Here is a 13,522-nt window from a genome sequence, read left to right as displayed (position 1 = left end):
GACTGAATAGCGCAACATTGCACTTTAAAAAAATATATATAATCAAAAAAAAATTTTATCATAGCTAACGACTTTTTTTTTTTTTTGAGAATTTTATTTCGTGTGTTATAACACACAAAATCTAAAATATTTCACGTTTTTAAAGGTATATTAACCAAATCGTTTGAACGTACTTGAACGCAGCTTTAAGTCACCCAGTTGCTATGTAACAGTGCGTAAACAACAGAGGTAAGAGGCCCAAACTTGTGCTGTTGGCTTTTTAATTAGCTACTTTGCATCGGAATATATAAGTAATAAATGATATTCAATTCATCAGAATCTCTGTGTATTGGTAAATTATAAACTTGATAAAGTTGGTTGGCAATGTTTGGCTAGGCTATTCGTTCATCTGAGCAAGCTAATGAATGTGTTAGCTAGCTAATACCCTAACTACACCACCAATTGTTTTGTTTTTCTTTCTTTAAGTGAAAAAACCTCCAACTTAACAGAGGAACCTCCAAATCAGAGGGTAACGCGAAGTCAAGCGTGCCTCTATGTCCACTAACAGCTTCATGAGCAGTCATCCTGGTAAATCTGAGCCCACTGTGATGGACGAGGAGATTCTTCGGGAAGCAGCAATGAAGCAGCATCCCAAAGATCAGGCTGCAGGTGTTTCCAAAGCACAGGGAATCAACTTAAATCAAGTCAATAGACTAAGTCTGGAATGCAGAAGTAAGAACAATCCTATAATTGATAACGTGTACACAACTGTGTGTTGGATTTAGGTATGTGAGAGTATATATTTTTTTAACAGACATCCTAATGATTGACCACTTATGGGAATTCACGTCCTTGACCATGCTTTATTTGAACAACAACCTCATAGAGAAGATTGAGGGACTGGACCATCTGATTAATCTGACGTGGCTGAGTAAGATGAAGCTTGTATAAAACATCTCAAAATATCATCCACATTCCGAGCAATAACAACGATCGTCATTGTGAACATGTCTTTCAGATTTGTCATTCAACAGAATAGGGAAAATTGAAGGTTTGGAGTCTCTTCAGAAGCTTGAAGTGCTGAATTTGTCCAACAACAGAATCTCTGTCATTGAAAACATGGATAAACTTGAGAAACTCACTCACTTCTGCATTGCAAACAACCTCATCGAACAGTTGGACAATGTACCATAATTTTCTTTCATACATTTTCACTTTTTTAAATGTAACATGCAGCATTTTACTTGCATAGACTGTGTATGGTTTGTACACTTGTTTTGAGTTAAAGTAATTGTTTAATGTAAATCTAATTTATGTCAAAGGTTCTCTATCTCAGGAAGTTAAAGAACCTGTTCACCATCAACCTATCTGGAAATCCTGTCTCCACAGTGGACGATTACAAATTGTTCATTGCTGCCTACTTTCCAAATTTGATGTGTCTAGACTACAGAGTACTTAATGAAAAAATGGTAAGCAAGAATAGTGGTGTTGTAATCTAATGTAAACATATACAGTGGCAAGAAAAACTGTCATCTCTTGGACCGTTTTATGGATAATTGGTAATTTTCAACTATAACAATGCATATGTTTGTTAGTCCTCATACTTATTTAAATTTACTGTGTTGAAAGGGAATAACTAAACCGCGCATCTCATTGTGCAGAAAAATGAAGCATCCATCAAATACAACTATGTCCTTGAGGAAAAGAGACGTGAAGAGCTGCAGCAACAGCAAGACGCTAGTGTTGAGCAAAGCAAGAAAGCTGAACTCCAATTACACATGGTAATATAAAGTTCTTGTTTGGTGATGTAGTTCTCAAAGTCCAGGCGGTGTGTAAATTCAGTTCTGTCCTACAGGATGCCTTTGTGGAGTTCCTCAATGGTTCCTCTCTGTTCAAGAGCATGTTCAAAGATGATCCAGAGGCAGAGACGCTGCACTGTCTGCCCGAAGTGGCTCAACTGCTTCAGGCATATCTTTTGTTGTACTGGCTTTGTAATCCATGCAAGTGAATTACTGTTTGAAGGCTGTATTTTACCAGTGGAAGTCATTCTTTGAATTCCTTAACCCCACATTTACATTCGAGAACGAAATGGTGGAGCTGTGTATGCAGTTATTTCAAACAGGTTTGTCTGAGCATAAACGAAGAGAGACAGAGGTGAACTCTTTCTTCAGTGGTCAGGACAAGACTGTGACAGATTATCAACAGAAAGCATCACAAATATTGGCAAATTTTGAGCAGCAACACAAAAAAGTAAGCTTGTGTTTTAGAAAGCCCCTCAAAGACGAACCTACTAATTCAATAAATTAATTATTGGTAAAATAATATTTTATGTGTTTACACCTTTTCAGAGAATAGAAGAGCTGCAACAGTTATCAGACCTAGACATACTGCAGGACAAGATCAATCACTGCAATGATGAAATCAACCAACTCTGTAAAAGCCTCATGTCACTAGAGTTCGAGCTTGTCAGCCAGGTGGAGGTAACCATGTACAGTACAATATGTTTGTGCTGCTGTGTAGATATTCTGTGCCTTTTACCTATTTAATGTCCAAACATAGTAAGATGAAAAACTGTCATTTCACAGTGTAGCTGTTTGTTCATTTCAGGACATCATCAAAAAGTTGGACAGCAGCATCTCAGACATGGTTGGCAACTTCAGTGAAATCGTTCAAGGGATATATCTTTTTTCATGGAGCAGTAACATTGATTCATTAAAGTCTTAACTGAACTGTATTTATGTAAATGTACTGTATATATATGTTTATGAGAAAAATTCTTGTAATGACAGATAATCTACCAAACCCCATCATTATGTCTGTCATAGGCACACCCGTTCTTTTGAACTAGAGATTTCCTTCAGTTGCCCATTTAGCCTTGTCAGTAATCCAGCCCTGTATAAATTATTTCTTTGACACAATCATACATTTGCCCAATGTCGAGATCTGGAGGACAATTATCATCAAAACGTGCGTAAAGTTGCTGTTGAAACTCTGGAGAAAGTAGCCAAGGACGACACGGAGGACATGTCAAATGATGTTAGAATGGCAAGTATTATCCTATTTGGACCACACTTATAGTAAATGTTGATCACAGCTTCTCTCTTAATTTTACTCTCAGTCTCAAAGTTAGGACAAGGGTCAGTTCTATTGTCACTGAACACAGCTTTTCACACCTGTGTTTTTTTCTGTGCAGTTGTTTACAGATAAAGACACAGTGATGGATGCGCTGGCTACTGGTCACGATAACCACCTGATGAAGATCAATGACAGAGAAAATCTGTTGGTTACACGTATAAATGCCTGGAAAGCGGCCCTCATTAAAGGGGTATGAGAACTGCAATTATCTAAATAATATTTTTACATGGCTGATGGCAACCTGGCATCATATGATTTGTGTCTGTATTGGATGTTACAGATTCAAGACAAAGAACTTAAGTGGAACCGCATACGGATCTCAGACATTCACAGATACATGGACCATTTGAAGGAGCAGCTCGAAGAGTTGCAGTAGCAATAAAACAAAAACATTCCCCCCAAACATTTATGTATTTTCATAATGTGAGTGGACAAGTATAACAAATTACATTTTGGAGAGTAAAAATACTTGTGTTCTATCATTTCTAGCTGTTTTGATAGATAAAAATGATGTTTTAATCATTATTATACTGTTGTACTCAGTGTCTTCTTCTACATAAAAATAAATACAGTTGTGCAAAACATTTTAAACATTCAAAAGTAATACAACAAACTGTTTTTGGTTTATCAAATAACTTTATGCAGTAAACAGATAAAATAAAGCATCCTTTACATAGTTTTTTTTTTTCGAGCTACCTGGCAAAGTGGTTGTTCCAATCATCTTGAAAAACTTGCTTTAGTTCATCTGTGTCTTTTTGTCACAGAACATATTTTCATTTTCTATTTATCACCTTTGGAATAAAATCAATTTTGATACAAATGATGTTTTGAAAGTTTGACCGACATCATGCACAGTCTGGGGCTGAGAGGCACACTGTACGTGACTGTACGTGACTGTACGTACGTAGGACTCATTTTCCTACAGTAATTGTAGCGTAGGAACGTCGTCGTGAATACAACTCCAACAATCCATTTCGGCACATCATCCAATCAGATCCTTCCTCTAACCGAGCGCCAGTTTCCAGCCAATGAGATTCAGGGAAGCTGGATTCTCAAATAAGCAGTTCCCGTGTCGCTTTCCAGTAGCTCGTCCATGGATGTTTCGCAGCATTGAGAGATTTGGGACCACGGGATTTTGTACAGCTGGCAGACCCTCCTGTGTCAGTACCGTTTCTCTCTCCAGCTGTGGTGTGTCCAGTCACAAAGTTCATGACGGTTGCTGACGGTGACACATTAGCGCTCATCATGCCTGTCCGAGCAGAGTGCTGCAGTACCGCCGGCTCGGCCTGCGCATCCTCGGCCTCTCTTGTTCCTCCTGCCCCGATCAACACGTACCAGCCGGGAGTGGCCACCTCGCTGCTGTACAGCGGCTCTCAGTTTCGTGGATACCAGAAGAGCAAAGGCAACGCCTACGATGTCGAGGTTGTTTTGCAGGTAAATTTGTGCACTCATCTGACGTAATTTTAACATAAACTACTTAGTTTGGTATGCTTTAAATGTGTAACTCCAGTGGCTAAGCTGCTAAATTAGCATACGTTAGCTGCTTTAGCTTTATTTGGTTGTCACACGCCGCCCCAGTTTTAATATAGCCCGAGTGACAGCTTTCACTTTAAAGTGCTGAATTGACACCAAAGTAAATAATCAAAGTAATTGCAGTACACATAATGATACGGTTCAAACATGTTAGCATTTGATGAAGCTAGCAAGCAAAATGTGTGTAATTTATCCAGGTGATATTAGCTTTGAGTCTGACAGCACTGTGAGTAGACACAGTAAAAGAAAATGAAATTTAAAAAATGTATCCTCCCTTAGTAAGGGTTATCTCTGTTCACATCTCTTCTGTCATTTTCATTTTCAACAAAAGAAGGAAAAAATGTTTACATATATAATATTTACAGTATAATATGTGTGTCTGATTTCAGCCACTCCACACATAATGATGTGTTTCCTAAATCTGTTTGTCTTGGCAGCATGTGACTGTGGAAGACTCTTATTTGTGTGGATATCTGAAGATCAAAGGCCTGACAGAGGTATGCCTTAAAACTAGGTTACCTGTAGTAGGACTGGCCTTTATTCCATCAAGCACAATCAGTTTTTACCTGTTTGAGCAAACAAACTAGGTTTCACTTGCTTGATGAAGGCTGCCTTGTGCCAATAATTAAAACAATCTAGACTCTAGTCTGCAGCATAAGTGTGTTAACCGCATACCTATTACATTATGCAACATAAGGAATGGAAAAGGTCAGCAGGATCCTAAAGTAAATTTTGGCTGCAGCCAAGTGGAGTGAAAGCTAAGTAGCCAAGTTATGTCTGTCATAGTTGAACGGATAGTGTGTTCATAAGAAACTCTACTGAGAGAACAAACGTTTTAACACATTTCTCTATTAAAAACCTGTTTTCTTATTGTAGTAGGCTGTAGTATTTTCAGCATGCCAACATGCAGAATGCTTTCAGTTCTTTTTACTGTTCAAGTACTAGTAGTAATAGTTGAAGCAGCTGTACAAGTATATCATGTTGTCCTATACTCTTATACTGTATATTCAGGACTTGTGAAAAGATTGTTTTGGGTGATCTTTTTCTTCTTACATTTGTGTCTCTGTATGACAGGAGTATCCCACTCTCACAACTTTCTTTGCTGGTGAAATTATTAGTCGGAAAAGACCTTTTTTAACTAGGAAGTGGGATGCAGATGAGGATGTGGACAGAAAGCACTGGGTATGTTCTGTTGTGTTCTATTGATCTTTATTCTGTTATTTTGCTTTGTTGCATGTACGTGTTGATAATAAGTTTAAATTAGTTTGAACATAAATATGTTACAATTATGGGCAGCAACATTTGTACATAACTGGTTTACATAATGTTTTTTCTATATATTTTTTATTATTGCAATGCACAATAATGAACACAAGTGAAAAACAGTATCTTTTTGTGAGGTTTCATGTGCAATTTATTTAGTGAGCATGTCATTATACTAATGTATTCAATGATCTCTCACCAGGGCAAGTTTCAGCCTTTTTACAAATATGCAAAAAACTTCAACTCGGATGACTTTGACTATGACGCACTGGACAACAGTGATTATATCTTTATGAGGTGGAAGGTTAGTAGATTGTATTGCTGTCACATCGCATCTCTTTCTTGCTCTTATCTTGTTAGCTTTAAATTCTAATCTCCACTCATTTCTCTGAACACTCAGGAGCAGTTTCTAGTTCCAGACCACACTATCAAAGACATCAGTGGTGCCTCCTTTGCAGGCTTCTATTACATCTGCTTTCAGAAGTCCACAGCCACTATCGAGGGGTACTATTACCATAGAAGCTCTGAATGGTAACTACCTTTGTTGTCCGTAGCCTCCCAGCATTACAAACCAAATTCTGTAATTTAGTTTGGCTGATATTACTTTTTATTTCCAAATCTGCAGGTACCAGTCTCTAACCCTAAGCCATGTTCCAGAGCACAGTATGCCTATTTATGAATTTCGGTGACACAAACACATAGGAATATTGTGTAAAGTAAAGAACAGTTCATATTGTCCTGTGCATAAATGTGACAGGAACGACAGCGATGCCAAGAACGGGGGTGTGGCCTGTTTTCCTCACTGCGGGTAAATAAACGTGGTTAGACACTCTTCTGATGGTGGACTGGAAGAAAGATGGTGAGAGAAGCATTGAAAGCAAGAAAAGTGATGGATGGGAAGTTCTCATGCGTCTGCTGTAGAACTGATGCTTGCCTGAAAATTTGTTTTTAACTGGGATTTTCTTTTTTTTGGCATGTCTTTATTTTAATCTTGTGCAACTGATTTCTTTGCAGTCTCACAGGAGTTGTCTCTAAGTAGTGGGACATCATATAGTTCCCATTTTCCTTCACTTGGAGACACTAAACATAATGGCCTTTCAGTAAATTGCAAAAGAAAACAACAAAAAAGAGGAAAAAGTGTAAAGTTGATAGATTGAGTAAATATTAAGTTACTTCTGTTTTGTTTTGTTTTGTTTTGTTTTTTTAATATAAAGTATCTTTTGCATCATTGCTTTGATGACCCAATGATGATCAATGATGAGTTCTGTGAGACTTAATATTATGGTCTGTTGATCAGGGAAGAACTGAACTGGAGTTTAGTGATGTTGACCTCATAACAGGTCCTTAATAATTAATCATTTGAAGGCTGCTGCTTTTCCAAAAAAAAAACTCTTCCAAACACATCTCAACAACTGAACAAAAAGTGTGCAAATTGCTTCACAATCAGTTTTGTCTATGCAAACAAAAGCTCACTAATAGGATTTCTCATGCCATCTACCTTAATTAATTTTCAGATAATTTGTTTATGAGTGAATTATTATTATTTTTTTAATTTAAGGGGAAACATACAAAAATTAAGAATTATGAAAAAACATCAAGATTAATTATACTTTGAGCATTTGAAGCTCAGACCTGTTACAGCATATTCTTACTCATAATTACTTTGAAATGTAAGCTCATTCAGAATTTCTTGATGAAATTGAAAAGGTGTTGACAAATTATAGACCTGAAGGATAAAATTTTCGTGGTACATAGAGTTTGAGTGCCTGGAAAATAAGGAACACAATGATGCAATGCAGTGATTGTAATATTAATGTTCATTCAGTTCGCAGATAAAATCTCAGTTTTCTTAAGTTTCATTTTGTGTCATTATTTCAATTTTTTGGAAACAGGTTCAACATGGCTGCATTGCTTTATTTCACTGCATTTTTATGTAATTTCTGGAGATGTTATAATAGTAGGACATGACAACCAGAACATGAAGTAAAATGCTTATCCACAGTGTTGCTGTCAGTTGTTGGACAATATAAGAAGCACTTTGTATGACTCGTGGAGGGTTAAGTAGGAAACACTTAACATTGATGCTTTATGAAAACCCTGCTGCCTTACAGTTTTTAAAGTCTAGAATCCCCCCTTTTAATAAGATATAAAACATATTGTGATTATTTATTTGAAAGAAATCATGTGCACTTTGAGAGAAACAGCATAAAAATGACCTCTTTCATGAGCACGAGTATTAAACTTTTCTTAAGAGGGTGGATGTAAACGTCATCTTGTAGAGAGTGCATATACTCCACCTGCCTCTTTGTTGCTTATAGACTCGCGGCTTGTTTGGTCACCTGCAGCATGATGAGTGGATTATATGGGTTGCTGTGGGAATACTGGTTGCACTATAGTTCTTAAGCCAAGTATGGGGATTTTCTTTTTTTTTAATTATTAATCATATAACGGCGCAAACAACAAAATGCACAACACAAGAAAGAAGTGTTCATTTGGAAGTGTGTCAATATGTTTGTTTGTTTTTTTTCTGAATACAACTGATTTAAAAAGATTGGTGTAGATGATGATAAATCTGTATTGTGTGAGGAGAAATAAAGAGAAGTATATCATACAGATATTTGTGTTGTTGATGTTTATTGTGGCTTATAATAAAGACCCAAATACTGTAGAGAGAGCTCACAGAGTTCACAGCGACCAGCACTAGATGTCAGTAGTGAACCATGTAAAAGTCTCACTCTGCCTAATTCTTTCAACCAGTTGCAGCATTTGTTATTGATGTCTTTTTTATGTCTGCTTTTAGTATTAAATATCTAGACTTAAAAAGGCTCTTATTTAACATTTAAAAACTTGTTTTTCTGAAAAATTAACACTGGATTTTTTTGTTTTCTTAAATGATTAATAATAGTTATTGAAATAGCAGCATAAACAAGTAATTTACATGTCACAGAAAAGAATTACCTGAAAAAATCTACCTTAAAATATCAGATTTTTGTTACAGGCTAAAATAAAATATGGTGTTTTAAAATATTTCTTTTTAATCTAAATAATCATTTTACACATATTGGTTATTTGAAAATGATCAGTATCAGTTTAAAATAGTGTGAATGTTTTTTGTTTTAACAATGCAGGCTAATATTTACATTAGGTTAACTAATTACAGAATAATGCATGGAGTGACTTGAAAACAGTTTAAAACTGATGTCTTACAGTTTTGTTTTGTTGTGTTTCATAATAAATGAATGGTAATAATCACTGTGCTGTTAGTCTTACATTAACTTTGTGATTTTATGCAGAGGTGTTCTTTTTAGGTCTCAGACTGCAGGAGAAACAGCACACTGCTGATGAAATGTGCCTTACATGATAATAACAAAAACAGCAAATGAGCAGGTGTGACTCAGGTACGGTGTACGTGCAGGTTAAACAAGCCAGCCTAAAGAGGGAAGAAAGGACGAAAACATTTTTTCCTTCACACCAAATTAGAGAACACACATGGAAAATGATTGGACAGCAGCTCCCTTATCTGACCTCAACAATGCCGTCTTTCAAAAGAACTGATATGTGACTGTTCATGCATTTTCAATAAATCAGACTGCACAGGTAATTCAAAATAATATAATCCACACAACAAAGATCAATAACGTAAATAGAAAAGAACAAAGAAAGTTGACAAATATATAAAAGGAGACTAAATGACTGATATAGATAATAATAGCAATAAAATGTCAACTTGCACTGAAAACTGTTAAAATGAGAATAGGAACGATAACACGTTAACTCATTAATTATTAAAACAGAAGTAAACGGACAACACACTAAATTAAGGTTACGGTTATCAAAACCTTTTACTGTCAGCCTGTCATCATCATATATTTATACAGCATAAAACACACAAATAAAGAAACAGCACATACAAATAAAGGATATAAAGACATTCAAGTGAGAAACATGTTAAGCACAGAATGGGGAACCAAATGAGCAAACTCTAAATCTAAAACCCCATTTTCTACAGTGCAGTGACTGAAAAGGAATTCTGGCAATTCCCTCTGGCAAAGATCAAAATACACAATAATTAACTGAGCTATTTTTATGCCAACAATAGAGTCAAACCTTAACATTATGGAAAAATGCTGAACCTCCCAAGTGACATGAAATTTCCACCTCGGTGAATGCAGCCACACCTTTGCAGGAAATATATATTCAAGTGCAGCCAGCGCTTCACCGTTTCATTCTCAAGCAGGGTGAGGTTGAGTGGCTCCATTTGCAGCTCACAACTGGACTGTTCAGCATAATTTGTCTTGTGTCTGTGGTTTCATCATGGAGGCTGAGCGGTTTCCCGTGAGCGTTCGTTTAATTGGAGTGATGCACAAGGAGAAGAGCAAAGTAAGCACAGCTGGAGTTCTTTTTCTTATGGTCTTTTTAGGCTTTATCACCAAAATGTGCAGTGTTATAAGGTCTGAATTTTCCTCTTCCAGATGTACATGACTTCTGTGCTGTGGTCGGATCAGAACGACATTATTGTCTACAGACGTTTCAAGGACTTCAAGAAAATGCACGTGAGTATAAAACACCAATAAAAATCATGTGTTGCTGTTGTTGGTTTTTAATACCAGGTGTTTACTTTTTACCATTTACATTTGTTACTGCAGAAACAAATGAAGAAAGCATTCCCAACAACAGGCAAGCTGAACAAATCTGACAGAGTCATCCCCAAATTTCGAGGTAAGAACAGAATCGTCTCCACCTCCAGTTTGTTTAATGTCACGAAATCCAGTAGCAGGCAGTTACACATTTTGTCTTTGTGTATCGTTTCATTTAGACAAGCAGATGAAGCAGAGAGGCCAGAGGAAGGGCCCCACGAAATCACTGTTATGCCTGAAGCTCTTGCAAAAATATTGTGATGAGCTTTTAGGCTGTGACCCACGGGTCTGTCAGTCTGCAGTCCTCATTCAGTTCTTCCACCCCAGCGACCAGGACCTGCAGCCGGAATTTGCCAAGAACGGGTAGGTGAAACATTTGTTTTTAACGTCTGTGTGCAGAGAGTTTGTGTTCACATCTAAGTTGTGGCAGCATATCTGTGGCACGAGGTCACCGTGTAGTAGGTTATAGATGGACAAAGAGGTTTGTGCACAGGCACAGACCCCAGACTGTAGGCTACTCTGACACAAAACTTAAGGTGAATGAAAAACAAAACAATCAGACATAGCACACAGGTAGTGGATGTTTTCTGCTGTGTATTTACATCCAAACTAACCCATATCTCTCGTCTTTAGCATCCTGATCATGCCAACAGATGACGAAATCAAGACCAGTCCAGGACACAGTAACAGTGGCAACGTGACCCAGCCTTTTGTCACGGAGACATACAGATGTGTGGCCCCATACGAGACCAAAGACACCAAGAACAAACCGTTTAAAGTGGCAGTGAATGAAAAAGTGGATGTTCTTATTAAAGACAAAGGAGGTGAGCAAACAAACGTGTGTCTGTGTCCTGTAATTGGCTGTGACAGACCTTTCTTTGTTCTGATACATATGTGGGATATATTTCATGTGCATCTGCTTTGGTTCAGGTTGGTGGCTTGTGGAGAGGGAAGACAAACGAATGGCCTGGTTCCCTGCCCCCTACCTGGAGAAGCTGGACGAAGATGAAGATGATGATGGAGATGATGTAAACGAGACTTTTGACAGAGGTGAGTGCATCGTTTTTAAATATCCCATCTGTGCCTTCTTATAATGGCAGGTGAATATCAGTCAAGATGCTACATGACAGTGTATTTAAAGCCATTTATTCCACTGTCAGGAATGAAGTATACTGTAATCAAGACCTACAAGGCCTCCAAAGATGACGAGCTGACTGTAAACATCGGTTCAGTGGTGGAGGTCCTGCAGACGTCTGACAACGGCTGGTGGCTCGTCAGGTATTTCATTCTAAGGAGTTTACGCATGATTCAATGTGATGGCAAAATATCAGAGAGAGTTTCTGACTTGCACACTCACATTACTTTCTGAGGCAAGTTGTTGAAGCTCAGCAGACAGGTTTTCTTTCTTTACAGCTGTGATGCATGTGTCAAATTAGAAATAATTAGGCGTCACAGCGCCTGGATAAAAATAAGAAACAAAGGAGCGAGCACCGGTTTACAGCCACACACACACACTCATATCTGTTCTTTTCTCTACAGTCACGGTGGTAAAGCAGGTTACGTCCCCGCCATGTACCTGCAACTCTACAATTACCCGCATGTCCGCATGACGGCCCAGCTCCAGGAGCGCCGCGCCTCCGCCCAGCTGCAGCCCCAGCTTCCCTCGCCAGGGCTGCAACAGTCCCAGCAGCTCAGCCGCTCACAGGGGAACCTGCTGCAGCTCCCGTCAGCCAGGGCTCCCTCACCCAGCCTGCACCAAGCAGACAAGAAGCAGAGGTCCCACTCTCTCACCACCCTGTCCGAACAACCTCCTGCTCAGCCTGCAGCGCGCACCTCTGCTTCCAACGCTGTGACCACTCCGACCTCTGCCAAACACGTCCCCTTACCTGCCATCAAGGTGGAGATGGACGGACAGGAGGGGCATGGCAGGATCCTGTCAGCGGGCAGTGAGAGAAGCTTGGGGAGTTACAGCAGCGACAGCAGCGACAGAAGCGACCTCAGCTTCGGTGATGACCTCAGCCTCAACCTGAGCCACAGCGCCAATGACGAACGGCTGCGTTTCAGTCGCACGCCTCCACCCATGGTGAGCAACCACCTGAGCCCGACAAGCTGTCCGAAGAAAATAACCCCCAGTGTCTCTGATCCCAGCCTCTTCAAGGGGCCCACAGCACCTAAGGTGCCCCCCAGGCCGCGGGCTCAGGAGATCCTCACTCGCTGCTCCACGGTCACTCGCAAGAACGCATCGAGAGGGAACCTGTCCCCGACACACACTGAGATACTGAGTCGGTGAACAACAGTTTTATTTACCTTAAGATGATCGTAGGAAGATGCAACAGCCTAAGTTGACCGAAGATATTGATGAAACCTCGACTACTTCTCATCATGTTGTATAATCTTTAAAGATTGGCACTAATATGCGTAAAATGTACAATGTACAAACTTTTTCCGGCCTCAACCAACTATTAATCACAAAATCTAAGTTTAAACCACTCAGATGTATAAACAAACCAATGAATCAAGATACACAATGTTCACAACTCACCGTTTTACTATTTTCCATACTGGAAATCTCGTGTTGTGCCTTATATGCATTTTGACTGTGTGAGTGTGTGAATGAACATGTTGTTGTCCCTTCATGAAAAATATAGAACACGCGGTTTTCTCTGAAATAAAAGGTGAATCTAACAAATGCAATAATAATAAAAACATTTTAAGAATTTATAATCTCTTTGTTTTTGATTTTAGATTTAAGAGAATATATATAATAAACAAATAAAAAACGGCCCAGACAAAAATAGAAGCCTCTAAACACTGCAACTCAATATGAAGTTCCATAATTTTAAGTTAGTTTTTTTTTCGTGAAAGAGTCCTGTAACAATAAATTCATCCACATTTGTAAAGTAGATGCCTGAATTCCTTTATGAATGTAACACTACATATACTGCACCCTCACGATGACCCCTGGGTGGATCTCG

General features: G+C 38.5%; 3 protein-coding genes across 3 annotated transcripts; all 3 read left to right on the top strand.

Annotated features, from left to right (window-relative positions):
• The first annotated feature begins 158 nt into the window (after positions 1–158).
• drc3 (dynein regulatory complex subunit 3) lies at positions 159–3,759 on the top strand. Its single transcript, XM_026357950.1, has 13 exons — positions 159–228; positions 466–711; positions 794–910; positions 998–1,164; positions 1,302–1,448; positions 1,641–1,760; positions 1,835–1,947; positions 2,055–2,229; positions 2,328–2,459; positions 2,587–2,657; positions 2,904–3,024; positions 3,173–3,304; positions 3,395–3,759. Exons 2-13 carry the CDS (start codon positions 534–536, stop codon positions 3,488–3,490), a joined length of 1,569 nt encoding a protein of 522 aa, XP_026213735.1. The 5' UTR covers positions 159–228; positions 466–533; the 3' UTR covers positions 3,491–3,759.
• Positions 3,760–4,083: 324 nt separating this feature from the next.
• gid4 (GID complex subunit 4 homolog) lies at positions 4,084–8,523 on the top strand. Its single transcript, XM_026362810.2, has 6 exons — positions 4,084–4,548; positions 5,085–5,144; positions 5,722–5,829; positions 6,113–6,214; positions 6,311–6,441; positions 6,536–8,523. The coding sequence occupies exons 1-6, from the start codon at positions 4,324–4,326 to the stop codon at positions 6,597–6,599; spliced, it is 690 nt and encodes a 229-aa protein (XP_026218595.1). The 5' UTR covers positions 4,084–4,323; the 3' UTR covers positions 6,600–8,523.
• A 1,567-nt stretch (positions 8,524–10,090) lies between these two features.
• On the top strand, positions 10,091–13,266 carry noxo1a (NADPH oxidase organizer 1a). The gene is made up of 8 exons (XM_026369233.2): positions 10,091–10,290; positions 10,383–10,463; positions 10,557–10,629; positions 10,727–10,910; positions 11,181–11,371; positions 11,478–11,597; positions 11,708–11,825; positions 12,087–13,266. Exons 1-8 carry the CDS (start codon positions 10,225–10,227, stop codon positions 12,835–12,837), a joined length of 1,584 nt encoding a protein of 527 aa, XP_026225018.1. The 5' UTR covers positions 10,091–10,224; the 3' UTR covers positions 12,838–13,266.
• The last annotated feature ends 256 nt before the right edge of the window (positions 13,267–13,522 follow it).

Source organism: Anabas testudineus, chromosome 8 (genome assembly GCF_900324465.2).
Source record: "Anabas testudineus chromosome 8, fAnaTes1.2, whole genome shotgun sequence".
In the NCBI taxonomy this organism is placed as follows: Eukaryota; Metazoa; Chordata; class Actinopteri; order Anabantiformes; family Anabantidae; genus Anabas; species Anabas testudineus.
Note: the sequence above shows the minus strand (reverse complement) of the source record. Positions and strands in the feature narration are given on the sequence as shown.